The 25,916-nt window shown below is 44.9% G+C and overlaps 1 protein-coding gene across 1 annotated transcript in view; it reads right to left on the bottom strand.

Annotated features, from left to right (window-relative positions):
* The window catches only part of ATP8B4 (ATPase phospholipid transporting 8B4 (putative)), a 3,731,093-nt gene extending 3,715,238 nt beyond the window's left edge, over window positions 1-15,855 (bottom strand). The window contains exon 1 of the mRNA XM_085644229.1: window positions 15,632-15,855. Coding sequence (XP_085500355.1) covers window positions 15,632-15,788 — 157 coding nt within the window. The 5' untranslated portion in view covers window positions 15,789-15,855. The remainder of the gene's footprint in view (window positions 1-15,631) is intronic.
* Window positions 15,856-25,916: the final 10,061 nt, after the last annotated feature.

Genomic DNA, 25,916 nt, shown 5'->3' on the forward strand with positions numbered 1-25,916 from the left:
AAAGCTCCAGGTCTTGCAGAACACAGCAGCTAGGCTGGTTCTCAACGTCCCCCCTCACTCGCCCTTGGCCCCCAGTTTGAAGACTCTTCACTGGCTCCCCATCAGAAAGCGGATCACCTTTAAACTATGCTGTCTGGTACACAAAACTCTTAACAGGAAAGGGACTCAATACCTAGCAAAGAAACTAATAAAATATCAACCGATAAGAACCCTTCGATCTGCCAGCAAACAACTTCTAACCACACCAAAAATCTGCACCGTCAAGAATGGCAGCAGATCATTCTCCAAAATCACCCCAACGATATGGAACACGTTGCCCATACACCACCGTATGGAAATTAACCATAAGAAATTCCGCAGATCCCTCAAAACCTGGCTATTCTGAGTCCCTTCCCCCTGGCAGTTCTCCCTCTCCTCGTTCCCCCGGTTTCTGAATACAAGCTACCGCTGTGAGACCTAAGGGTGATATTTGCGCTTAACAAATACCAAATACATACATACATACATACATACCTCTGTCTGGGTCTTGGGGCTTCCCAAGCCAGGATGGTATCAATCTTGGGCTGCAGGGGCGCCACCTGGCCGATCCCAACCTGGTGTCCCAAGTACACCACAGAACTCTGCCCGATCTGGCACTTACTCGCCTTGATCGTGAGGCCTGCCTTCCGCAGCGCCATCAACACTTCCCAGAGATGGCGCAGATGTTCTTCCCAACTGGTGCTAAACCCAGCAATGTCATCCAGGTAGGCGGCACTGAAATCTTCCAGTCCAGCCAACACCTAGTTGACCAACCTCTGAAAGGTGGTAAGGGCATTCTTCATCCCAAAGGGCATAACCCGGAATTGGTGGTGCCCATCTGGAGTGGAGAATCCTGACCTCTCTTTTGCCTCATCAGTTAAGGCGATCTGCCAGTACCCAGGCGTCAAATCAAACGTACTGAGGTACCAGGCAGCCCCTAACCAATCAATGAACTCATCAGCTCGTGGGATGGGATGCGCGTCAGTCCTGGAGACTGAATTGAGCCCTCGGCAGTCCACACAGAACCGGAAGTCTGGCGTGGCACCCGGTGCGGCAACCTTTGGGACCAAGACCACTGGGCTGGCCCAAGGACTGTTAGAGGACTCAATCACCCCTAATGCAAGCATCTTGGAGACCTCCTCCTGGATGCAAGCTCTTACCCTGTAAGTCACACTGTAAGTTTTGTGCTTAACAGGAGAACTGTCCCCAGAGTCCACATCATAGACACACAAATCAGTGACACTGGAAGTCAGGGAGAACAGATCAGAAAACTGTTCCAACAGTTGGCGACAGTCATTCTGCTGCTCAGGGGTCAGGGTGGAAAAGAGGTTTACACCATCCACCGACCCATCTTGCTCTGTCGCAGACAGGAGATCAGGAAGAGGCACAGTCTCCTCCTCCAGTCCATCATCTGTCGCTAGGAGCATGCACACTTTGGACCTCTCCAAGTGGGGCTTCAGGCGGCTGACATGCAGGACCCGCAAGGGGTTCCTAGGAGACCGCAAGTCCACCAAGTAGGTGACATCACTCTTGCCCTCCACCACCTCAAATGGTCCGGTCCACTTATCCTGGAGCGCACAAGGCTCCACGGGGGCAATGACCCAAACTTTCTGGCCAGGCTGAAGCTCGATCAGAGTGGCATTCTGATCGTACCACCGCTTCATCTCTTCCTGGCTGGCTTCCAGATTCGCGTGAGCGAGTTGCCTAAAACGCCTAGTTTGGTTTCTGAAGGCCAGCATGTAGCTATATACATCCCGGGGAGGTTTTCTGGGAGCTTTCTTCCAGCCTTCTTTTACCAAACTCAGAGGTCCTCTTACAGGATGACCATACAGTAGTTCAAAGGGACTGAACCCTAAGGACTTCTGTGGCACCTCTCTGTAAGCAAAGAGAAGGTACGGCAAGAGGACGTCCCACTTTCGCCTCATAGGTTCCTCAAGACCCATATTCATGCCTTTGAGGGTCCGGTTGAATCTCTCAACCAGCCCATCACCTTGGGGGTGGTAAGGAGTGGTGAACTTATAGGTTACACCACACTCCTGCCACAGGGACTTCATATACTTGGATATGAAGTTGGTACCACGGTTTGACACCACCTCTCTGGGGAACCCCACACGGAAGAAAATCCCCATTAACGCACAACATGGGGGCCTTTACCGACTGGAGAGGGATGGCTTCCGGGTACCGGGTGACATAGTCCACCAAGACCAGGATGAACCTGTTGCCCATGGCTGTCTTGGGATCCAGAGGCCCCACAATGTCAATGCCCACCCTGTTAAAGGAGGTGCTGACCACAGGGAAATTCTGGAGAGGAGCCTTGTGCTTCCTCCCACTCTTACCACTTGCCTGGCAAGTCTGACAGGTCCTGCAATGAGTATCTGAATTCTTGCGCATTTGGGACCAATAAAAGTGGGTGACAAGCCTTTCAAAGGTCTTATCCTGCCCCAAATGTCCTGCTAAAGGTACATCATGAGCCAAACCCAGTAGGAAGGCTCTGAAGCACTGGGTCAGCACACAGGCTGACCCAGGCTCAGCAATTTTAGGCTCGCTATACGGGAGACCATTCTCCCAGTAGATCCAATGTGATCCAGACTGATCACCTGCTGCCTGGTTTGTGGCCTGTTGCCGCAATCCCACAAGAGAAGGGCACTTTTTCTGCTCCTCACAGAACTATTCCCTGGAGGGTCCTCCTTCCTGCTGCCAATGGGTCAGCTCAGGCAGGTCCCCCAGTTCAGCTACCTGCTCCCCTGTAGGTTCCAGGGCATCCCCCTCAAGGTCTGCCTCCTCCTGGACAGTGAGAATGGTGGGGGCTGGTTTCTCGCGCCGCCTGCCTCTTCTCTTTAAGGCAGGCACCTGGGCCGCTCTTTCATGCTCCAGGTCCTCTTGAACACCCTTACTGGCTGCCATTGACTGGGTGGTCACACAAGCCCACTCTGGCAAACCCAACATCTCCAAATGAGCACTTCGCTCCACGTTAGCTCATGGGGAGCTCTCCAGATCATTGCCCAACAGACAGTCAACAGGCATGGATGGCCTCACAGCTATTTGAAGAGTACCTGAGACCCTCCCCACTCAAAGGGAACCTGAGTCACCTTGCAGTGGATCTCTGTGTTGTCAGCGACAACAACCGGGTAAAATGCATTGGGGATCACCTGCTCTTCAGACACCAGCCAACAACTGACAGCTGTCACACTGGCTACCGTGTCTCTCAGAGCCTCCACCCTATGGCCATTGATGGTCACCCACTGCCTGTATTTTTTAGTGTTATCAGCAGCTGGGTCCTTAGGGTCCACCTCACAGTTTCCTAAAGAGACTAGGGACATGTCTGCGGGACCCCACCCACCTTGGGCACCCATCTCCTCCCCGAGGGCTACACTAGCCATCTGTCGGGGCGGTGCACCAGTGGGTGCAGTTTTTGCTTTCAGGGGGCACTTGGGATCATAGAAACAGTGGCCCACCTCACCACATTTAAAACATGTTGGGGGTCCCTTCTGAACAGGTTTACCTGTTAGGGCCCCAGGCTTCTTCTCAGGGGGAGGCTGGGATCCCTTCCCTTGGAGATTACTTTGGGGCCCTTTCTGGAACTCCCTCTGTTTACCCTTGTCCCCCCCACTCTTCTGCTGGGGACCCTACCCACCTTTGGCGAAGTCTTCCACATGACCCTTGTGGACCCGGGTACTAACCCAGCGGTCCGCCTCCTCAGCAAGCTTCCTAGGGTTAGTCAGCTTGCTATCAATAAGGTGCTGGCATAGCTCTGGAAAACAATTACTAGACAAGTGCTCCCATGCAAACAAATCATAGAACTTCTGATAATCATTCACTTTGCAACCCTTCACCCAACCATCCAATGCTCTGCAAAAAAAAGTCACATATTCTACCCAAGTACTTGACTCCAGTTTTTTACAATTTCTAAACCTTTGTCTATAAATCTCCGGGGTCAACCCATACCTGGTCATTAAGGCTTCCTTCATGTGGACACAGGAATTCTGATCCTCAGAGAAAAAATCTAACAAGGTATCCCGCCCATCACTGAGGAACCGCCCCCACAACCCCGCTCCCCAATCCTTCTCAGGGCTCCGGTGTGAGGTCATAGCTACCTCATAGGCCTTAAACTACTGCCCAATAGCTTAATGTCTATGGAACTCCTTAATCACATCCTTGGGAATAAACACTCTTGTTTCTACGGGCACGGATGGTGTGCTACCACCAGAGGGAGTAATTTCTAAGCTCTCAGCCTTGAGCTCTGATTCCGTCAACATTCTCTCATGCTCTAAATGCATCCTTTTTTCCTCCAGGGCCAACTTCTTATTTTCTAACTCCATTTGCCCACCCAGTTTGAGCTTGGCTAGCTCCATCTGATGCACCCTATCCCTTTCCCTGTCCCCCAGTTCTACTGGGCACAGGCCATTGGAAGAAACACTGCTACTTGGCCTGGAAGGTACTCTCTTCCTGGCCAGGCCCAATGGCCCATCTAGCTGCCCATCTGCATTATCTGCCTCTTCTACAGGTTCTTCAGTATGCTCAGTTGCTTTTCTAGCTTCCAACCAGGCCCTCATCGCCTTTTGGAATTCCTCTTTCCTGGAGAGGCCTTTCATAGAGATATTAAACTTTTTACAGATGGTCTTCAGCTGTGGCACAGTGTAAACATCAACCTTTTCTTCCTCAAAATCAAAATCCTCAGGTGCAATGGATACTGCTTTACTCATGGTGAAAGGAAATTGGCAGTTCTCAACAAAAATAGAAGTCCCAAGGAAAAAATGGTTTACAAAAAAGTATGTGGTCGCGTTATGGTCTGCACTCACTAGTAGTGTACACCAATCACTGTATATGCATCACAAATGCAAGTCTAAATCTTCACCGCTGACCACCAATGTTAGAAATGGGGGTCTCTAGTTGGCAGAGGTAGGTACCTTTGACTAAGTAAGGGCCCTTGCTTCTAGTCAGGGAAAGGGGGGACACTCCTGGATAACCCCTACTCACCCCCTTGGTAGCTTGGCACGAGCAAACAGGCTTATCTCAGAGGCAGTGTGTAAAGCATTTGTGAACACATACAGTAACAGTGAAAACACTACAAATGAACATCACACCAGTTTAGAAAAATAAGTAATCTTTACTAGACTTAACACAAGACCAAACAACAAAAAACCACAATATTGTATTTAAAATAAGTGTTTAAAATGGTAGAAAGTAGCTTAGTTCAATGTAGATGGTAAATGCAACACTTTACTCTCAAAGTTCCTGGGATGTGTCACGCAATACAAACAAAAGGGTCGCAGGGAAGTTGATGCGCCGTTCCTTACACTCAGGGGAGTGGATGCGTTGGTTCCTTACCGCAGCGCAGGGGAGGTGATGCGTCTCTTCCTTACTGTGTGGGGAGTTGATGCGTCGTTTCTTACTGTGGCCCGGTGACGATGCAACAAGATGGCGCCTTGATGCGATGGGACGATCCGGTGCAATGCGACAAAATGGCGTCTTTGATGCGATAACGCGGATGCGATGCGTGCACGCCCGACGGCTGTGCGGCGACTCAGTGAACTCTTGAGCCACGACAGGCCCTGCGACACGCTTCTCCGGTGATGCAACGGCGACACGCTTCCCCGGTGATGCGACATGCTTTGTCAGTGATGCGACAGGGAACGGCTGCGGCGGCGACAAGCTTCTTCGGCAATGCAACGTCAACAACTTCCGGCTCCCAGCGACACGCAGTCTTCTCAGAGGGCCCAAACAACCGTAGGCACCTCTCTGCAGGTAGAATTCCCAGCAAGGGAATTCAGGGGAGCTGGTGGTGAAGTCTTGTATCCCTGAGACTTTAGGCAGGAGGCAAGCACACTTCAAGCCCTTGGAGATTCTTCTTCAAGATGATGAAAGTTCACAAAGTCCTTTTCTCCTTTCCTTGGCAAATAAGTAACCACTGCAGGCCAACCCCAGAAATAGCACAGCACAGGGGCAGTCTCCTCCTTCAGCTTCTTTGGTTATTCTCCTTGGCAAAGGTTCTGCTTCATTCCCAGAAGTGATCTAAAGTTCTGGGGTCTTGGCCCCAATATTTATACTGCAAAATCCTTTGTCCTCTGAAGGCAGAGGGTGTCTGTACCCAGCCAAAACCAGTTCTGTCCTCTTGGGTGCAGCTTCCTGGCAGGAAGTGGAGACAGCATTGTTTGAGAGCAGACCTGGCCCAGGTAGCTGAAAGGAAATCTCATCTCCCTACTCTCTATTCTATGAGGACTCAGGTCAGTGAAAGGAAATCTTTGCCCGCTACTCCCTATTCAATGCAGGGCCTATTCAGCCCAGCCCTGACCCATCAGACTGCTGGAGCCAAGGCCCTCTCCAGCCCCCTGTCCCTCACAAACCAGACATGGAATACACAACCCTAGCAGAGACATGCTGGATGGTTAGGCAAGAAAATACCTACTTTCTAAAAGTGGTATTTTAAAACACAGAATGTAAAAATCACCCGCACTAAAAGATGTATTTTAACATTCTGAGTTCAGGCATACTAAACTCGAATTTCTACCTTGTTCCCTGGGTCAGTTAGGATTATATGATGTTATAATCAAACTGCCCATTCTGGCCTATGGGAACAGGTAGCCTTGCAATAGTGAAAAACGAACTTGGCTGTAATTCACTATTAGGACATGCCACACACATCAGGGCATGCCCTACCATTTACATACAATGCACCCTGCCCTTGGGCCAACCTTAGCGGTGACATATGTAGAAAAGGGAAGGTTTAGGGTCTGGCAAGTGGGTGCACTTGCCAAGTCGACATGGCAGTACCAGACTGCGCACAGGCTCTTCAATGGCAGGCCTGAGCCACACTTTAGATGCTGCTTCTGTGGGTGGCACAACCAGTGCTGCAAGCCCACCAGCAGCATTTGAATTACAGGCCCTGGGCACACATGGTGCACTGTACTAGGTTCTGCCAAGTAAATCAAATAAGCCAATCATGGAGTCACTAATCCAATACAACAACTTACAATAGGGAGCACTTGCACTTTGCCACTGAATAGCAGTGGCAAAGTGCCCAAAGCATCTAGACCAGCAAAAACATAGCAAAACATAGGAGGCAACAGTGAAAAAATGGAAGGGAGACCCACGCCAATTGTGCCAGGTCTAACAAGTTAGCACAAAATGTTTCTGAAAATACATCTATCTTAAACAAATGCCATTTAAAAAAAATCTTACACCCATTCTTGTTGTTAGGTTCACAGTTTTTAAATCTCTCTCCTATGTTTGATGAATTCAAATTGTTTTTCTTGCTTAGCCAGGAATCGGTATGGGGAACTGTAACTTGGGAATGTGTCATTTATACACCTTGGTAAGTGTAAATTGTTTAAATAGTGGTCACCAAAATATATTTTTGCCCAGCACCCTTATAATTCAGATACCTGTGAACAGTCCTAAGTTGGTATAAGTGAGCTAAAACCGAATTATAAATTCAAAGTTGTTCTGAACAGGTGCACCCAAAATATATTTGGCCCAGGGCCGTCAAAATTCTTAAGATGTCCTTGGCTGTGCCGTTTCCAAGGAAACACCAAGCTGTGTGTCGCACATGTGGCACAGTCCGGTAATGCAGATAACATTCCCATGAGATGGATGGCACAGGTGGAAATTGAAGTCTTATGGAATCGACGTTCCATTCTAGGTTAATAATCAGTACTTTCAAAGTAAACAACCTGTTAAGAAGGTAACTTCAATCAGCAGAAGGAAGCAGGTAGGTAAATAAAGTGGTTCTTTATTGAAGTTTGTAGCCTGCGTGGAAAGCGATGCTCATCCCAGGCCAGCCAGTGACAAACTGCCTAGTTCAGAACCTCTCACTCCTAGGTGGAACGTGGAACGCACTAGGCACAGTGCTCCACACTCCATGCTAGGGGAGAACTTAACTTAGCGAAGATTACAACACATCCTCTTCTCTTATAACAAATAGATGAAACCAAAAGGGAAAAAGATAAATGGAGAAGAAGGATAAAGAGACTAAGAAAAGATGAGGGAGAAAGAGGGAGAGGGGACACGGAATAATAAGTGGTGAAATACAATTAAAATAACATAGCACTGATAATGCATTGAATACATAAGTAATCATTTAGACAACTAAGAGGAGGACACTGAAGTGCAAAAAATAAACCTTAAGTACATATGTAATCCTTCAGATAACTTGGAGGATGACGACCTCTATCATGTCTCACCTCTCTTGCAATAGGAACAATTGGTTCAGCTTCATTTGAAGAAACAGGTGCATCACCGCCACCTTGCATTACATTGTGTGTGGAGCTCCTGGCATGAGAACTGCTCATAAGATCATTATCAGACATAGACAGGAAAATATTGCTAGAACCAATGTTTTGACGATCAGCTCTAACATTACCATTAGTACTACCTTTCTGGTACAGGGCTACACGTCTGTAATTCCACTTGTCGCCATTATTCAAAATGACACCATAAGGCAAAGTACGCTTGACTTTGTAAGGACCTAAAAACTTGGAAAGACGTGCACCTGGTCTACCACTTAGTATTTTCACCCAATTACCGGAGGAAATAAGTTTCTCAGCTTTCTTATTGATACCCCCTCCTTGTTGAGAAGAAAAGGAAGAAGTACCAATGGGAGTGGAATCTTTTGATACAATGTCTTTAATCCAGTGGGAACAAGTTTGGTATTGGGAAGCTTCCCACGCATCATTTCAAACGGCGTCTTGCCTGTAACTCCATGCACACTCGAGCGATATGCCCAAAGCATTTCAGACACAAACCATTTAACATCTTTCCCACAAGACATGGCCATTTGAATAGCACCTTTGATGAGGCGGTATGCCCTCTCAACCATACCATTGCCTTGTGGGTTATAATGAGAGGTGCAAATGTGCTTGATACCAAAATAACACAAAAACTTCTGCATCTCAGCAGACGTCAGTTGAGTGCCATTGTCTGTTATCAAGATTGAGGGTATACCTTCCTCCATGCAAATTTCCTTCAAGGTATTAATAGTAGTTAATGTAGTAATATCTTTTAAGAACTTAACTATTAGCCACTTTGTATGGACATCAACCACTACCAAACCAAAACGTAAACTATCCTTGAGATCATTCATGGGTCCAATGAAGTCTAAGCAGATAGTATGCCATGGTTGACCCGGATCGGTTATATAGCCCATTGAGGCTTGGACCTCTAATTTCAAACGCTTGTCACTTTCCTTACAGATCTCACACCTTATGACCCAAGAATCAACATCAGTGTCCATACCAGGCCACCACCAATTCACTCTCAATCTTTTTTTGTTCTTGTTTGGCCTAAATGCCACTCATGAGCTAAACTGATGACGTTGTGTCTTAAGGCAACAGGAGGAATGAATAATTCTCCTCTCATGATTACAACGTCACCACATACGGATAACTCATCCAGGATTTTAACATAAGGTCTGATAGAGGGAGAAACTGAGCTTTCCCTTTTATTGCATAGTAGGATTAATCGTTTAAGTTCTAACATGGAATTATCCTTGGACATTTCTGTGATCCATTCAGTTTCAGTTAGATCTTGAGATTCAAACTCACTTAATACATCTTGAAGTGATGTAACTGCTCCATCCCGTTGTTTCTTTAAAACAGCATTTTTATCAACAGTCTCCCAATGAAGTGATAGTCTCGACAAACAGTCGGTTTGCACATTTTTCTAACCTTGAATGTAAACTGTATTGTAACAATATTCCTGAAGACGAGAAGCTAATCTTGCTAATCTCGTAGAACATTTAGTGGTACCACCCGGTAACAAAACTTTGATAAGAGGTTTATGATCTGACTTAAGTGTGAATTTGGAGCCCCACAAGTATGTCCGGAAGTATTCACAACCCCAAGCAGCTGCCAACGTTTCACGTTCTATTACAGAATAATTCTTTTCAGAATTAGTTAACGTTCTGGATGCAAATACTACTGTTTTTTCATGACTATTGTGCATCTGAGCTCAGACAGCACCAAGGCCAGTGGCACTGGCATCCACGGTGAGCACTGATTGGCGTTTGGTATCAAAAGGAGTGAGAATACCTGCTTCACGAATACCTTTTTTTATGTTTTCAAAGCATGTTTGTTGTAGTGTACCCCACACAAAAGTGACACCTTTCTTTAAGAGAGATCTCAAAGTGACTGTTTGGCAGAAAAATCCTTGACATACTTTGAATAATATTCGATGAGTCCTAAGAAGGACCTTAACTTGTCTTTGTCAGAAGGAATGGGACCTAAACGGATAGCATCCAAAAGATTTTGTTTGGGTCTTACTCCAAGGTCTGAAATTTCATACCCAAGATAATCAACTTTATCAACAAAGAATTTACATTTCTCACGTCTGAAGGTTAAGCCAGATTCTCTGATTTCGAATAAAGCTTCTCTGAGCGTGTGATTATGTTGATCTATAGTTTCGCCAAAAATAAGGATATCATCCTGAAAGAAGACAATGTTTTTAACATCTTTAAAAAGTACATTCACCATTCTTTGAAAGATGCTGGCAGCTGAGCAAAGACCGAACAGCATTCTGGTGCATTGAAAAATGCCATCCATGGTGATGAAGGCTGTGAGTGGTTTGGATTCGTCATATAATTTAATCTGGTGATAAGCATTTTTTAAATCTAATTTAGAAAAGAATTTACCACCACTCAGAGCCAGAATCGACTCATTGATATTCGGTAAAGGAAAGGTATCAACTACCACATTTTGATTAAGAGAACTGAGGTCAATGCAAAATCTAAATTTTCCGTCTGATTTTTCAGTAATAACCACCGGAGAAACCCACATGGAGCTCTCCACTGGTTCAATTACACCAGAAGAAACCATATCTTTCAACATTTCTTTAACAGCTGCTCTGGCAATTAAGGGTGTCCTGTGCACCTTGTGTTGCATAGGGATGGCATTGGATTTTAAAACTATTTTATGTACATAAGCCTTACAGCAGCCTAATTCATGCCTAAATACATCTTTCGCTTCCTCTAAAATTTTCTCTAATGGTGGGTTTTAAATCACTTGGGTAGGAGCTCTGGGATCAACTATGATCGAAAGATCATATTGATGCATCCATTCAAGGATTGGTGGTCCATCAGTGGCAACATATACTTTACCTTTTACAGATCTTCCACCAAATTCTATGGTGGAATTCATGTATCCAAGCAGATTTATTGTTTCTCCTTGATAACCCCGAGGATTAATATCTTTGGGCTGTAGGGTAACATCCAACCATGACATATCATATATGAGTTTGGGAATAATGGTATACATTGACCCACAGTCCACCATCAATTGTACTGGTTTACCATTAATCATGAAGTCTGCTTTAGGTCTATTCTTTCTACCTATGTGGTCATCAACACTTAAGATTTTATCAGCAGGATCAACCGCACTTAAAAGTTTATCAACCTGTTGAATAACTTCTTTAGTTGTACAGGATGAGTCAATGTTTTGAGGCATGGCATCAGAGTTATCTTCTATCATGGCAACTCTCTGTTTGAAAGATTGCCTGCACATATTAGAAAAGTGATCTCTGCGCCCACATTTCTTGCAAATTTTATCAATTGCTGGACATTTGCGATAATCTGCATTGTGAAACGAGCTGCCACATCTATAGCATGATCTAAATTGTTGTCTACCTCTTTGAGTAAATTTACCTGACTTAAATAAAGCTGGAACATCTGAATCATCTCTAGACACAACAGATACACCATCAGAGTTACTTTCTTGTTTTTTGGTCAACTCACGCATACTATATTGAGATTGTTCAAGAACTTTGGCAATATCTATTGCATCTTTTAAGGAAGGATTTTTTGCAGCCCAAAGTCGTTCTTGTGTTTTTTTGCATCTGCACTGTACTATTAATTGGTCTCAAACAAGTTTGTCAGTCATTGCACCAAAGTTGCATTTTAGGGATAGTTCATGAAGTTTAGTTACAAAATCATCAACAGGCTGATTTTCTTCTTGCTTATGTGTGTAGAAATGATACCGAATCTTGACAATATTGATTTCTTTGGCACATCTTGTTTCAAGACGTTTCTTTGCTTCCACATAAACATCTTCATTAGGTAGAGTGGCAAGAGGGAGATATTTAAAAAGGCGTTGACCTTCCGTACCGAGATTGTTTAATAAAAGTGTCTTTTTCCTTGCAGCACTGAATTTAGAACCATCAAGTGCGTCTATATAGTTTTCAAACATGGGTAGCCAGTCTTCCCATTCAATGGATAATGGTCCAGAAGAGGCTAAGAAAATGGGAGGTGAAATGATTGAACCTTGAGATTCCATTGCTGTAACGATGAATTGAAGAGATTTGTCAAAAAGAGAGTATTAATGTGATGTAATATAGGTAAAATTATGTGATAATGTACACTGTGCAGAGTCGAAAATATGTAGAACTTGAATTAGGTGTGTGAATCACCGATGAGACGTAAGACTCTGGGAAACACACAATACTGTAACGAATGAAACGAGCACAGAAAGGTTAAAATAGTAAAGGCTGAGCAAATGAACTGCAGGTACCTTTAAGCGATGAAAGATCCATGCGATGTAAGTTGACAAAAATGAATAAATGATCACAACTGGGAATGCGTGAGGAGAAAAAATAAACGATGAGGCACTTACAGTTGCGGGAAGCCGAAAAGCACTTTAGCAAGATGGCCACCGACGTCGTAATAACATGCTTTTTAAAGGCAGTGAAGCTTGTTTTATATGTGTGCCTAGAGTGTGCAACTTCTTGTTTCTATGAGTAGTTAGGCACGGGATTTTGGGCGGAGATTGTGGCATGCGAGCAAAGCTTCACGCGCTGCTAGTAATGACTCTGCGCGCATGTGACTAATGGCTCGAGCACAGACAGTAGTGTCAAAGGACCAACGGTAATCCACTTTAGAGAAAATGAGGGATCCTCACCGTTTCTTGGCACCAAACTACTTGAAGGAGGAAGTTCATGGCATTATACTCCGATGGACACCGCAGAGAGGACGAATCTTCCGTGAAGTAGCACACCGCGTGGGTCTTGAGCCGCTACCACAGCAGGAACGCTGGCCAACTTGTCGCCAATGTTAAGAAGGTAACTTCAATCAGCAGAAGGAAGCAGGTAGGTAAATAAAGTGGTTCTTTATTGAAGTTTGTAGCCTGCGTGGAAAGCGATGCTCATCCCAGGCCAGCCAGTCATCAACTGCCTAGTTCAGAACCTCTCACTCCTAGGTGGAACGTGGAACGCACTAGGCACAGTGCTCCACACTCCATGCTAGGGGAGAACTTAACTTAGCGAAGATTACAACACAACCCCTAACAGCAGGGCTGTACAAAGAGGCGAGGTGGCCTACCAAACGCACAACTGGCCCCAGGTTAGTTGTCTATTATCTGTCTCCCATGCGCTAGCCTCAAAGGCTTAAACCTAGGGGACAGAAGCATGCAAGCAGCAGAGGGGAAACGTCTATAAGCACAATAAACTGATGCTACCTCAACGGAGTACCATTTGCTGCCTTGAAAATTATTTTGATCAACTAAGCGTTCATCTATATTAGGCAAGAGAAGGACACAGGAGAAAGTGTTGCTGTTTCACACATCTCACAACATCTGCTCTCCCAAGAGAAGGCTACTGTTTGATGTGCACTGCTCTCAGAATTAATCAGTTATTCGTCAAACGTATATTGTGATGCTAGAATATATTCTGATTTTTAGTCTTTCCCTGGCTGGAATTTAGCATATCTGACTGAATGATTACTTCTCATAAAATGTATTTAATTTATTCGGGTCACTCATGTAAAGAAGTCTTTCTGAGAAGGTTACATTTAGAAGCATTCGTCGCCCTTGCAGTGACTGACTGATACAACAAGGGAGGCTGCCAGTGCTCAATTAGAGCCGGTGTTTTCCGGTGCTGAGCACCAGCACTTAATTGTCAATACTGGTACTTACAACAGCTACCACTAGGTGGCGATGCTAGTGTAATTAAAAGATGGGCAGAACAACAGTTGTTTATTAATTAATTATACATGAAAAACAACTAATACCAGCCCCCCAATCCATTCTTATCGCTTTGGGGGCTTCGAGCAGTGTGAAATGTCAAACTTGCACCAGTGTGATGGTTAGCAGTTGTGTAGATACTGACATTGGTAGTACTGGCAGTGGCAATGGATGGTGCAAACTGTGGTGGCCTTCTCATGAGGGCACTTATGTTTTTACAAATTAAGCAGTGGAGGCTGCATTTCAAAGTACCCCTCCACTTCAACGACTGGTGACTATCATGGTGGATCACATTTCAGGAAAGTACACCGGGATGAATGCCTGTGCCAAATAGTTCTGGCACACTGTCTGACCAAAATATTGTTTTTTCTTTTCTAAAGTGACACAGAACACGTTTTCGTAAAGACCTGCTATTAATACCTTTTCAGGGGATACAGGAAAGTCTGATTGCACGACTGCAAACTAGGGCCCAGATAACAGAACTCTTAAAACAGCTGTAAACTGTTGAAACTGTTTGGTGCTCTCACAAGCACGTTTGTACATACATACTATTACATTGCCATGAAAAGGTGTTGAGTGAGCGTGGTACCAGTAGCGTCTGGAGATGGCAAAGCATCAGTGCCGTGTGCTTGAGAGACGGTGTTCGCTAGGCAGGGCCGGCTATAGGGTGGTGCGACCGGTGCCACCGCACCGGGTGCTGGCTTCTTGGGTGCGCTGTGTTTGCAAGTTTATTATGTTTTTGAAGCACCTGCTGCAGCTTTCCTCCGGCAAAAATGTCAAGATAGAGAGAGATCAGCGTTTTGTATAGTTGAGGTTTTGACCTCTGTGAAGTTAGTGCAGAGGGTTAATGTGCCTGCTGCAAAGAACGTGTACCAAGTTGATTACAGAGTGCATATAATGTGAACAGATCAGCAGGTTGCTGCTTTTAAAAGAGACATCCTTTTATTACTTGCAATTTATAACTTAAAGTTCTAATATTCAACAGTGAGCAATTAACTTTCATCATGGAACTGCATACACACTGCAAAGCATACATTAGAAAACTGATTAATGTTGCATAAAGGGTTAATTTGACTAGAAATCGATTCTTATTATTAAAGAAAACTCCCAACTATGCTGTTTCTTTTTCGAGTGTGTGCTTCTCCATACCAAGCACACTTAAACTATACTGCCTACCAGTATGGATGACATGTAACTCCTACACTTTTAGTCCTTTGGCTTATGTAAACATTTCCTATACTCCGATTTAAAACACGTATGATTGCATCACACATACATTACACAGAGAGAGACAAAGTGCTCTGACACCCTACACTGGTATGAGTGGCGCTATATAACTAATTCAATGTATCTGAGAGAGTGTGGTTATGGAGACTGTTAAAGGGTGCTAGTGAGAGAATCCGTGGAGGAGGTGGACATTGGGGGGGTGGGGAGGGATGGGGTGCGCCAACAAACATTGTCGCACAGGGCGCCACCAGCGCTAAAGCCGGCCCTGTCGCTAGGGATATAGGTGAAGGCCTGGGGAGGCAGGGGAAACCTGCTGGTGATATACAACAAATACTTTGTGGTTTAAATTTACAACCAATCACTTTTATGTCTGATAAAATAAATCAACATTAAGAACCTCTCTAGCTGTGCCCTCAAAACATGGATCTTGCGTTTACATATCTTACCCTTGCGAGGCTCTTGCCGCCAAGGTGATGGTGGTAGCCGCGTTAAAAATCTTGTAAGTACCCGTCGTCTTGCGGAGACTCCTGGCATAGGTGCGTTCACACACCACACGACTACCTGATTTATTCTCAAGAAGGTCTTGTTCTTCCTCCAGTTCATGAATCGGATTGGTTTCTTGTCCCGGCGCGGCCCTTCTGCGTCTCACTTCATTGCCTCTTTCTTTTTTCCTGGTACAGTACTTTCCTAGCTGCTCACTGTACGTTTGCTTCATGTTACGTCGTTTTCCTCCGATGGGATTTTCCGTTCATTCCCACTTGAAGGTTTTCTGCTTTCAGCAGGAGGTCTATTTAGTTGCCGCATGAGGAAATGACCGTTTGTCCTCTTTCAGCCTATTGTTTTAGCACTTGAAGCCTGATTGGTTAGCAAGACTGTTTACATTTTGCGCCGCCAATCCGGATGCAGAGACCGTAAAGAAGCTAAAGACTCCATTCTCTTGCTTATATGACTCAAGTTGTGCACTTTTCTGACTGAGAGGGGCCTGTTTGTTTACTAGATAAGGTACTCATAGAGTAGACAAACTGAAATGAGCTCGAGCTCAGCCACTGTGTCTCTACAGGGGGCCAGATGAGACTGTGTCCGATCAGTATTTGTCTTGCCCCCATCCCTTGGGTTCCACCAGCACAGCTGTTGTATCTGCCAGGAGCCTAGGGTGACCAACTGGCATGGGTGCAAATTCAGGACGGTGAGTGTAAAAATGGTAAGTGTTACAGACACATCAGAGGAGGTTGTGCGATAGTATGTAAGTAAGTAAATAGACAACCAACATAAGTGCAAGTCAAAATAAGTTTATATTAGGGTGAGACAATTATGCACTTCACGATTTTTCTGTATGCACGCAGATTTAAGCAACTGTGCAGGTCTTTTTGTGTTATGTCATCTGATAATAATCTATATATATAGTTACTGCACTGGGTTGTCCAGTCTGATATTTTGTTTAACCGCTTCAGTGCCCATGACGAGATGGTCTCGTCATGGAGCGCGGTTGCGCTGTGCCCATGACAAGACTATCTCGTCATGAACCCCGCCCGCTAATGCAACGCCCGGCACAGGGCGGGGAAAGGGCGTGGCACTGAAGGGGTTAAAGTTCATGGTCCTGAGCAGGCATGTTTGGTGAGAGAAGTGGTCGGGAAGATCTGCTCGGATGGACATTGTTACTAGCATCTCCTGTATGAGAGACATTGTGAGATGTAAAGCAGCATGCATAGAATGTAGCTAATTGGGATCTGCAGTGCTAGACTAGAGTGAAGCCCTCCAAGTGGCCAGCTTTATGTGTCAGATCGCTTCAGGTATCCCATGTCAGTTCAGCTGGTGATGACTGGTTTAGAGGTTAGGACAGTACTGAGTAATGGATAAGACCCATAACGGACAGGTCTTGTGTGATGGTAAGGGCATTAAGTAGGACAAGCATTGGCATAGCCAATACGTCTCGCCATTGGGACCTTGTAAGTAGTAAAAAAAATAAAAAATGCCAGAAATTAGGGAGTGAATCTTAAAAATTAGGACAACCTTCCAAAGTAAGCCCTCTGCACAATGGAAGGAGGACTTGGCCCCCACAGATGTATTGCCAAGCAAAGTACAGCTCAGATCCTGGTGTTCATCAGAGGCATGGCAAAATTAATAAAACAAAATCCTGCTCAGAAATCTTACACCTGTTTGGTCCTGGGTCTTATTTACCCTCTGCCTTGTTGATAGTACTTTCTTTGTCAGATCTTCGGGAAACATTTGACTTTTTGGGCTCTTGTGTTTTATCTGCACACCCCTAAAGAAAATGATGATAATATATGAATCAGAAGAGGTAAAGAGGACTCCCCAGGAGCATAACCACAATCGAACTAAGGCGAGGAAACCCAAAACGCCAGCAAAGCTAGATCAGATTATGTGCATCAAAACACACAGATCATACCATAAACACTTTGGGGCATTGGACGGCGGAAGTAGGTTCATGACCTGACCAGGGCTCTTGATGAAGGTTTGCCTACCAAGCTGGTCCCTGTTGCTGCCTATGGGGCTCACTGTGCCCCCATGCCGCATGCCCAGTGTGTCTCCTGCTGACATAGGACTGCATGAGGGTCTGCATGTTTATCTTATGATGGCTGACTACGGATCACAGAAGGATTCAGCATATATTGTTTTGGGGTGTAAGGTCCTGGTGATGGCTGCTTGACCCTTGACCTTCCAGTGCGGTATGATGACTAACATGCAGGCCAGATCAGTGATGCAACGGTCTTAGATAGCCGCCAAAATCCCATACAGCACCAGCGCAGTCCTTCCTGTTTTAGGTCTCGTCTGGGACAGAGCATGCGCTGTTGCTGTGAGATCGATTGTTCTTTTAATAACAACCAGCGAGCGTGCTCCACTAACCATTCATAGAATTAAAAACCAAGCATGGCAACGCTAGGCTACAAAAATATATTTACATTTCAAACATGCAAAGAACAGTTCAACAATTTTAAGTTTACAGCTGCCAACTGATTGATCCAACGTAAAAGTCCAAGCTCAAACTTTAGTTTGTGGACAGCTAACTTTCAGTTGCTGTCCCCACAACCCACTACAGTCAACCTCCAAGTATTAATCCCAGACAGTAACTCATTGCAGCGTTTTGACGGTGCGCAAAAGTCCACTTACACATCCCCCAACCTATACAATTACAGGTTAGAGGAATCAGAATGCGTGAAACGTGTAACTTCCAAACATTGCCTAGGCGATTAAACAACGAGCCTTTTCACGGAACACTTCCTGTGTCGTTTATTATGAAGGCTTCAAAACATGCTACAGCAAAACATTACGTGCAAAGGTCAACCAAAGTCGCGCTGAAAACAGTAACAATTTCAATGTGCCACCAGACAGGTTTTGCAGCACGCGAGAGCAGCTTACAGCGTGGCCATTTAGAGGTAAGTTATACATTAAGCCGTATGACGAGGGGAGCGAGACTGGTGCCACTCGCCTGGTTTTGCACTCTCAGAGCCATTTTGAGATTCCGGCAGCAGTGCTAGGTGCACGGGCAGTGAACGGCACTTCGGCAGTACTTCCTACCCCCCTCTGGTAGCTCCAGCCCTCGATGGCAGACACATGGGATCAGCACCGGTGCCCCGCCTATCGCCTGACAAACTTCCATGCCAAGTGGGATAACAGGCGCGAGCGCTCCGATGTCACAGGCAGAAGAAGTAATACTAAAGAGCGCTACGGCTCACAGCACAAACCCCTTTGCTGCCAGCGCAGCCAATAACATTTGACATGACACACCTTGCCCACAAGGTAATTTGAGCTCGGTCGAGTCAGTGAGGTTGGAGCTGGATTTTTTTCATTAAAAGAAAAAAATACTGGTTCTTATTCAGGTCAGATACCCTTAGTGCCTTTTCCCTGGATTTAACAGCTACTTACTTCAATAAATTAGGTATTTAGGCTAAAGCATTCGAAAGAAAATAAAACAAGCGGGACAGCGCGGCGACCGCGCTAATTGGAGAAACAAGCAGGGCAGCGCAGCGCCGCAAATGCGCTAATTGGAAACAGTTGGTGCCGCTCCTTGCTCCCGCCAGCTGTAGGCTGTGGGCGGATACATTTACTGGGAAAGGTGGGACAGGCACCCGCCTTCACCCATTTGCATGCTGTCTTTTTTTTAAAAACACATGCAAAGCCCAATAGAAAGAATGATGTAAAAAAAAGCAAAAGTCCAGAGTGATTCCAAGAGGCTCGCTCCTAGAGCAATGCATGTACGCTGCGCTAGGCTCGACCTATCAAAGGAGTTATAATTGTGCATTAGCTATAATTGGGTGCAGACTGCTGAGTGTAATGCTATTTATGTGGGCCAGAATGGTTCAATAGAAGTTGACATTTCTATATTATGCCCTGGGCTAGCCATATATCAGCCCTCCTTATTTTACCTGTGTATGTGAAATAGTATACTGATTGGGCCATTTAATTTCTGTGAGCTGTAAACTGCAGATTCTCACTGATGCATAGAAGTGTGCTACAGACTAGAAACTGTATACGTTGTTGAGGCATTATTGTAGGTCAGAAGGAGGCACTGTCTTTTGCATACAGAAATTTTTCCTTGAAATGGCAAAATGCAGTTTTACTGATAAAACTATATAGCGCACAAACAACAATTTGTGGAAATGTGGTTTCAGCAAATATGCATCATTTGAACATCATCAAGTAAAGTATCTTGATTGTGTTGAACCTATTAAAACTTTGTTTCCAGGACACTTCTGAATTACAAACAAGTGGTCCAGTTTTTGTATCGTAACTGCCGTATCTTTTGAAACATTTGCACAGCTCATTTACAGGTATTTAAAAGTTGTTTTGTGTTACAAAAACACTTACAGTTTACAGTCTTTGTTTTCACACTCCCTTTACCACCACAACAAGACTGTCAACTAGTCCAGTTTACTAGTCTGTCTTTGACTGCAAAGTAAGAGAATGTTTTAAACACCAATCCACATGTTAAAGGAATAAGCAGAAATTTGTCAGACGATACTGCCCGACATTTGCCCTCTATTCTTGAACACATAACACTTGTGACCGGCTGAAAACAAAATTTAAAGGCATTAAAGGCATCTTTATTGCCCTTTCACCTTTCCAATTCAAACTCATGATAAGGCTGAGATGTATGTGTAATAGTTTGCTAGACCTTATGCACTTGGTCCTAGGCTTGTTGTGCTAGGGTGTGAAGGTGGTATATATAGGGTGTTCTTGTGGTTGGTGCTGTAGAGGAGATACATGGTGTTCTGTTGTTCATTATCTCATTTATTCTGTTAAAGAGGAACATTTTGCATTATCAGTACCCGATAATTTGATGCAGAAAGGGTGAAGGCTAAAGGCGCATTCCCGGAATTGATACGCATTTCCTACATTGCGACTCAGTGAATTAAGTACATGGTGGAAGAGTTGGAGGGGGACTTACTGGATGAAAGCATCTGACCAAATTTATATGCCTCTGTAAATAAATTTAATTATCCTGGCTTGTCTCGAGTAGGCCTACAGGTGAATCAGAACTTTGGCATCCTGCGTAAAGGGCATTACCCACCACCGGCTAGAAAGTGAGGGGTGAATTTCTGATGTGCCTCATATGTCCAATTTAAACATTCAGACACCTTATTTCCAAATTGTATAAAGTTTCTCCTACTATAAAATCATGTCTGAATGGAAAGGTAGAGTAGTTTAAACCTGGGAAGATTACCACAGAAACTGCACGTCATTTTGATATGAAAGTGTGTTGAGACATCTGTTTACTAGACTGTCTTCAGATCAGTTTTAAGAGGGCATTTATCAATGACACTTGATGCATATTCACAGACCCCTGAAGGTTGGACATCCTCAGATGGGGAACACAGTTATCTCCTTACACAACAGTAACTATTTGAAAAGTAATGAGACATCCATGAGTATTCTCCCATTCCATTATGTCCCACCTCAAGCAATCCACTATGTATTGCAGTACCCAGGTGGTATATTGTTCTTGTCACACCAGCCAGAGTCTACGTATCATATAAACTGTTAATTTACATGCTCCTTCATGAGACTCTCCCAAACACTAATGTGCTTAAATACCTGCCTCCAGTATCTATTTTTTGTATTAACCCTATTATTGTACTACCCAGCGTCTGTCCTAATACAATTCATTTTAGCCTCGACTGCCCATCTCCAAGCCAATCTATACTGCTTCTGCAGATGTACTCATATTAGTGCAGATATGCACCAAACAGCCTCCTAAATAGCCCCTAAGCACTCTCCAAGCTATACTAAAGTACAGTTTAAAAAATACTATGTGCTGGGCTAGCTCAAAAAATATTGTGGCATAAGTTAACTAAGACTTTGCACAAATGGAACATCAAGTAGCAGCCTACCCATAAAAGCTGTCGGAGTGCTCGGATTGTCGGAGTGACGGCAGCGTTGGCATGCAACAGCAGCCCCATCACACTGTAAACCATCATACAATAACCTGGTCACATGGTTGCATTGCGAGAGGTCTTGTTGTTACAAAGACACTTGGTCAGGTGAGTAAAGTTCAAGTATACCTTTTATTCGGCCTCCACTCTGGAACCTCCAACAAGATACTAGCACAGCACAAGAACTCGCCAGTCAGGCAGCCTCTGTCAACATTCTAAGGCAGCCTCTGGCTAAACTGTCAGAACATTCCAAAGGGCAGAAAAGGAAGGGGTGGAAAGAAAGAGGGAGAAACCAAAGAGGTAATAAATAAGGCAATAGAGCAGAATGTGAAAGAGGGTGGATTATACAGCACAAGGTGAAAGAGGGTGGATTATAACACATCTTCCCCCCAAAACAACAAAGATGCGAAAAAGATATTCTATGGCATAACAAAGTCTTTGTGCCATTTGGGTAGCACAGTATGTCTCCTGGTACCGCTCCTAGATGGAGCGACAGAGTCTCCGCTTTCATCAGGTGTTAGGAAGTTCTCTTGACCTGTGGTCTCAGGGATCGGGCATTTAGTCAATCTGTCGATGCTCCAGTTTTGCCCATTCTCTAGAACCACCGTATTGTTTTTGACCTTTACTATTTTCCTTGGTTCATTGAGCTTAGATTCATGATCGCCAGCGATAGTGGGCTTCTTCACTGCAACCCATTCGCCTACAGACCATTTTCTGTCCTTTGTTCCATGCTTGAGGTCATATCTGTCTTTGTACTCTGCTTGACATGAAGCTATTTGAGTTTTGGCTTTGTCAAAAGAGTGTGTAGTTACCTCTCCTCCCCCCCCTATCCATGTGGGAAAGAACTTTGCACCGGGTTTCCTCCTTCTGAGTGCAGAGAAAGGGGATATCCCAGTGACCAAGTTAGGGGTGGGGTGGTATGCCCAGAGTATATCTTGGATACAGCGTTCAACCGGTAGGTTGTTGATGCAAGCTAGCTGTATGTTTTTCTTTATCATTCTGTTAACCCTCTCGACTAAGCCATTGGCACGAGGACAGTACAGGGCTGTCTTTAGGTGTGTCACAGCTAAGTTGTTTAGGAAGTTGAACATGGCCGATGAGGTGAATTGGACGCCGTTGTCGGTCACCAGTGTGGCCTGGATCCCTTCCGTTGCAAAAGTGTCTTGTAAGAAATTGATCAGTGTAAGAAATTGATCAGTGGTCGTTTGGTGTACCATCTTAACGACCACCCAGTGGGAGTGAAAGTCTGTCAACATAAAGGCAAATCATTTGGTGACACCTCTCTTATTGATCGGTCCGATAATGTCCAGTGCAAATTTTTCCCAAGGTTTGTTGGGGACCGGAACTGGTGAAAGAGGTGTTATCTGGGTGTGTTTAGACTTGTCACTGTTTGCGCATATGGTACAGTTCTTGACTTTACTCTCAACTATGGAGTCCATGCTGGGGAACCAAACCAATAGTGCTTTCCGAGTCTGTTTTTCGTAAGGCTTCTCCCTAGGTGGTCCTCGTGGACTAAGTCTATTATTTTGTCCCTTAAACTTTCTGGGGGAGTGATTTTGTTGTTTCTCCATATGTAACCACTGTTCAAATTGATCTCATGCCTTACCTCCCAGAATTTGTCTAGCTCTTGGCTGATATCTTTACGTGAAGCTGGCCAACCCTGAACTGTATACTCTTTGAGACGTGAAAGAGTGGCGTCTTGGGTCATACTCTTTATCCTTTCATCATGTTTTATAGAGGAGGAATGGTCCAGTAATATGGGAAATTCAGTGGTTTCGAAGTTTTTTGAAGCCTCTAATGGTGCTCTCGAAAGGAAGTCAGCTACAGTGTTTAGCTCACCCGCGACATATTCTATTTTGAACACAAAGCTTTCTAGGCCTAAAACCCATCTAGCTATCCTGGTTGTACTATTCACTGAGCCTTTAGAACTGAACATGAAAATGAGGGGTTTGTGATCCGTGCGAACAGTAAACTTTATCCCCTACAGGTAAAATTTAAAATGTTTAATCGCCCAAAAGCAGGCTAGAGTTTCCCTCTCTACAACGGAATAGTTCTTTTCTGAGTTGTTTAGGGTGCGGGAAGCAAAAGCCACAATGCGTTCTCTTCCACCGATGATTTGTGAGAGAGTTGCTCCGAGCCCTTTGTTGCTTGCATCCGTGGTCAGGATAGTTTTCCTTGAAGAATCGAAAGAACATAAGTGAGGAGCATTCAAAATGCTCCTTTTAACGTTGTCAAAGGCTGCTTGGTGTGTCTCTAGCCATTTGAAGGGAACATGATTTTTAGTGAGTTCTCTTCGATCATTAATCATTAGAGATATCTGAAAATGTCTTAACATACTTGGCCATATATTCTGCCAGACCCAAGAAGGACAACAGTTCTTTCTTGGTGGTGGGTGCATTAGCTTTCTCGACAGCATCCAGTATACTTAATTTTGGTTTGAACCCATCTCTAGATATAGTATTCCCAAGTTAGTACACGCTATCCACCCTTATCTGGCATTTTTCTTCTTTAAGGGTGAAACCCGCCTCCTTGATTCTCTCTAGGACTATCCTGAGAGAGATGTCATGTTTGAAATAATGCTGCCGCCGACGCTAGTCCAAACAGCATTCTGAGGAACATGTACGACCCTAAAGGAGTGGTAAAGCGCGTTAATTCCCTTGATTCGGGGTGCAATTCTACCTGGTGGTAGGCGCTTGAAAGGTCTAGTACGCTAAAGCAGGTGGCTTCACCCATAGTACTTAAAACTTCATGGATGCGTGGAAGTGGGTGTCTCTCAATAATGATGTTGTTGTTAAGGTCTCTTAGGTCGATGCATAGTCTGATGTCATTGCCCTGTGCTTTCTTGGCGATGACAACTGGTGCGACCCAGGCAGTGCAGTCCAGAGGTTATATGACACCAAGGGATTGTAGTTTAGCCGCCAGTTCATTTTTAAGGGGTTCCCACATAAGGTGGGGTATGTGTCTGGTTTTATGTGCAATGGGCTTTGCGTTAGGTTCAAGTTTTATTTGGGAACCCTTTAAAAATGAACTGACTCAACTACAATCCCTTGGTGTCATCGCCAAGAAAGCCTTTAAAGCAAAATAGCCTCGGGAGCTGGGGAAGAGCTTCCCAGCTCCCGAGGCCCCCCCCTGCTTTCCCTGTAATGACGATCGCCGCGCGAATCTCCCCAGTGGATCCCTGCTTGGGGATCGCCACAGGAGGGCGATCCCCTTCCACAAGGGTGCCTGAACTTAAGGCCACTCTATTCTGCACCAGGTCCTGAAGAAAGCCCACTTGACCCCTCGGGGCTGACGAGGGCTGAAACATGTCGACCTTTTTTGGACACTAATTTTAAAAGTGCACTAGACCATAATAAGTCTGATGTGTGCACAATTACAAGAATTTTTTTAAACCTATCCCGAATCCAGTACCAATAAAGAAATCTACTGGCTTTACGAGATTTTTAAACAACACCTTTTCACCACAATCACCTCACCTTTTTTATTCACGATCACTACTGTGACCACCAGTGGTAAAAGCCTCCGGGTGGAGGAAGCATTGGATTAACCCAATGATTATGCGATCACGTTAATGAAAAATCTAGCGGAGAATCAAGATATACCGCTAATCTCGATCCTTTACCAAACGTGAATGAGGGTTTCTTAAACAGTACAAAGTACTAACCATGCAATACCCTGGTTCTCCCATATTGATAAACAGCACATATGACTCTGCTACACCCTCGTTTGAGGCTCTTTCGCCATTTGACTCACCGCATTCCTCTACATTGCCATATTGAAGTATGTGACCACCTACGTTCAGTCCCCCAGTCCCGTCAGCCCACCTGGCAATTAAAGGCTCTGTTTACAATTAAAGACTCCTGCTTGTATGCCTGACATCTTGGTGTTTGCAGTTTGTTGGGAGGCTGCCATGCCCTTGTCTGAAAACGAAGACACATTCCTAAAGCGAGAGAGTTTGTTTCTGTGATGGCCCTGAAATACAGGGGTTTTCTCCCTTCACACCAGGGGCATTGTGTGTTGTCTTTCCCGACTGGGACGATTGAGCCTCAGATTTGGAACCCAAATGGGAAATCAGTGACAGTTGTGATAGAGCGCCGTGAGGTTTTGAAAATTGTAGGGGTGCATCATAATCACGTATAGTCTGCATCCACATATACATATATATTTTATGTTGTATTAACCCCTTGAGTGCCCCGCCCTTTCCACGCCCTGTGCCGGGCGTTTCATTAGCGGGCGGGGCTCATGACGAGATAGTCTCGTCATGGGCACAGCGCAAACGCGGCCCATGACGAGACCATCTCGTCATGGGCACTCAAGAGGTTAACAAACGATCATTAGA

The sequence above is a fragment of the Triturus cristatus genome, chromosome 3_1 (assembly GCF_964204655.1).
Source record: "Triturus cristatus chromosome 3_1, aTriCri1.1, whole genome shotgun sequence".
Classification (NCBI taxonomy): Eukaryota; Metazoa; Chordata; class Amphibia; order Caudata; family Salamandridae; genus Triturus; species Triturus cristatus.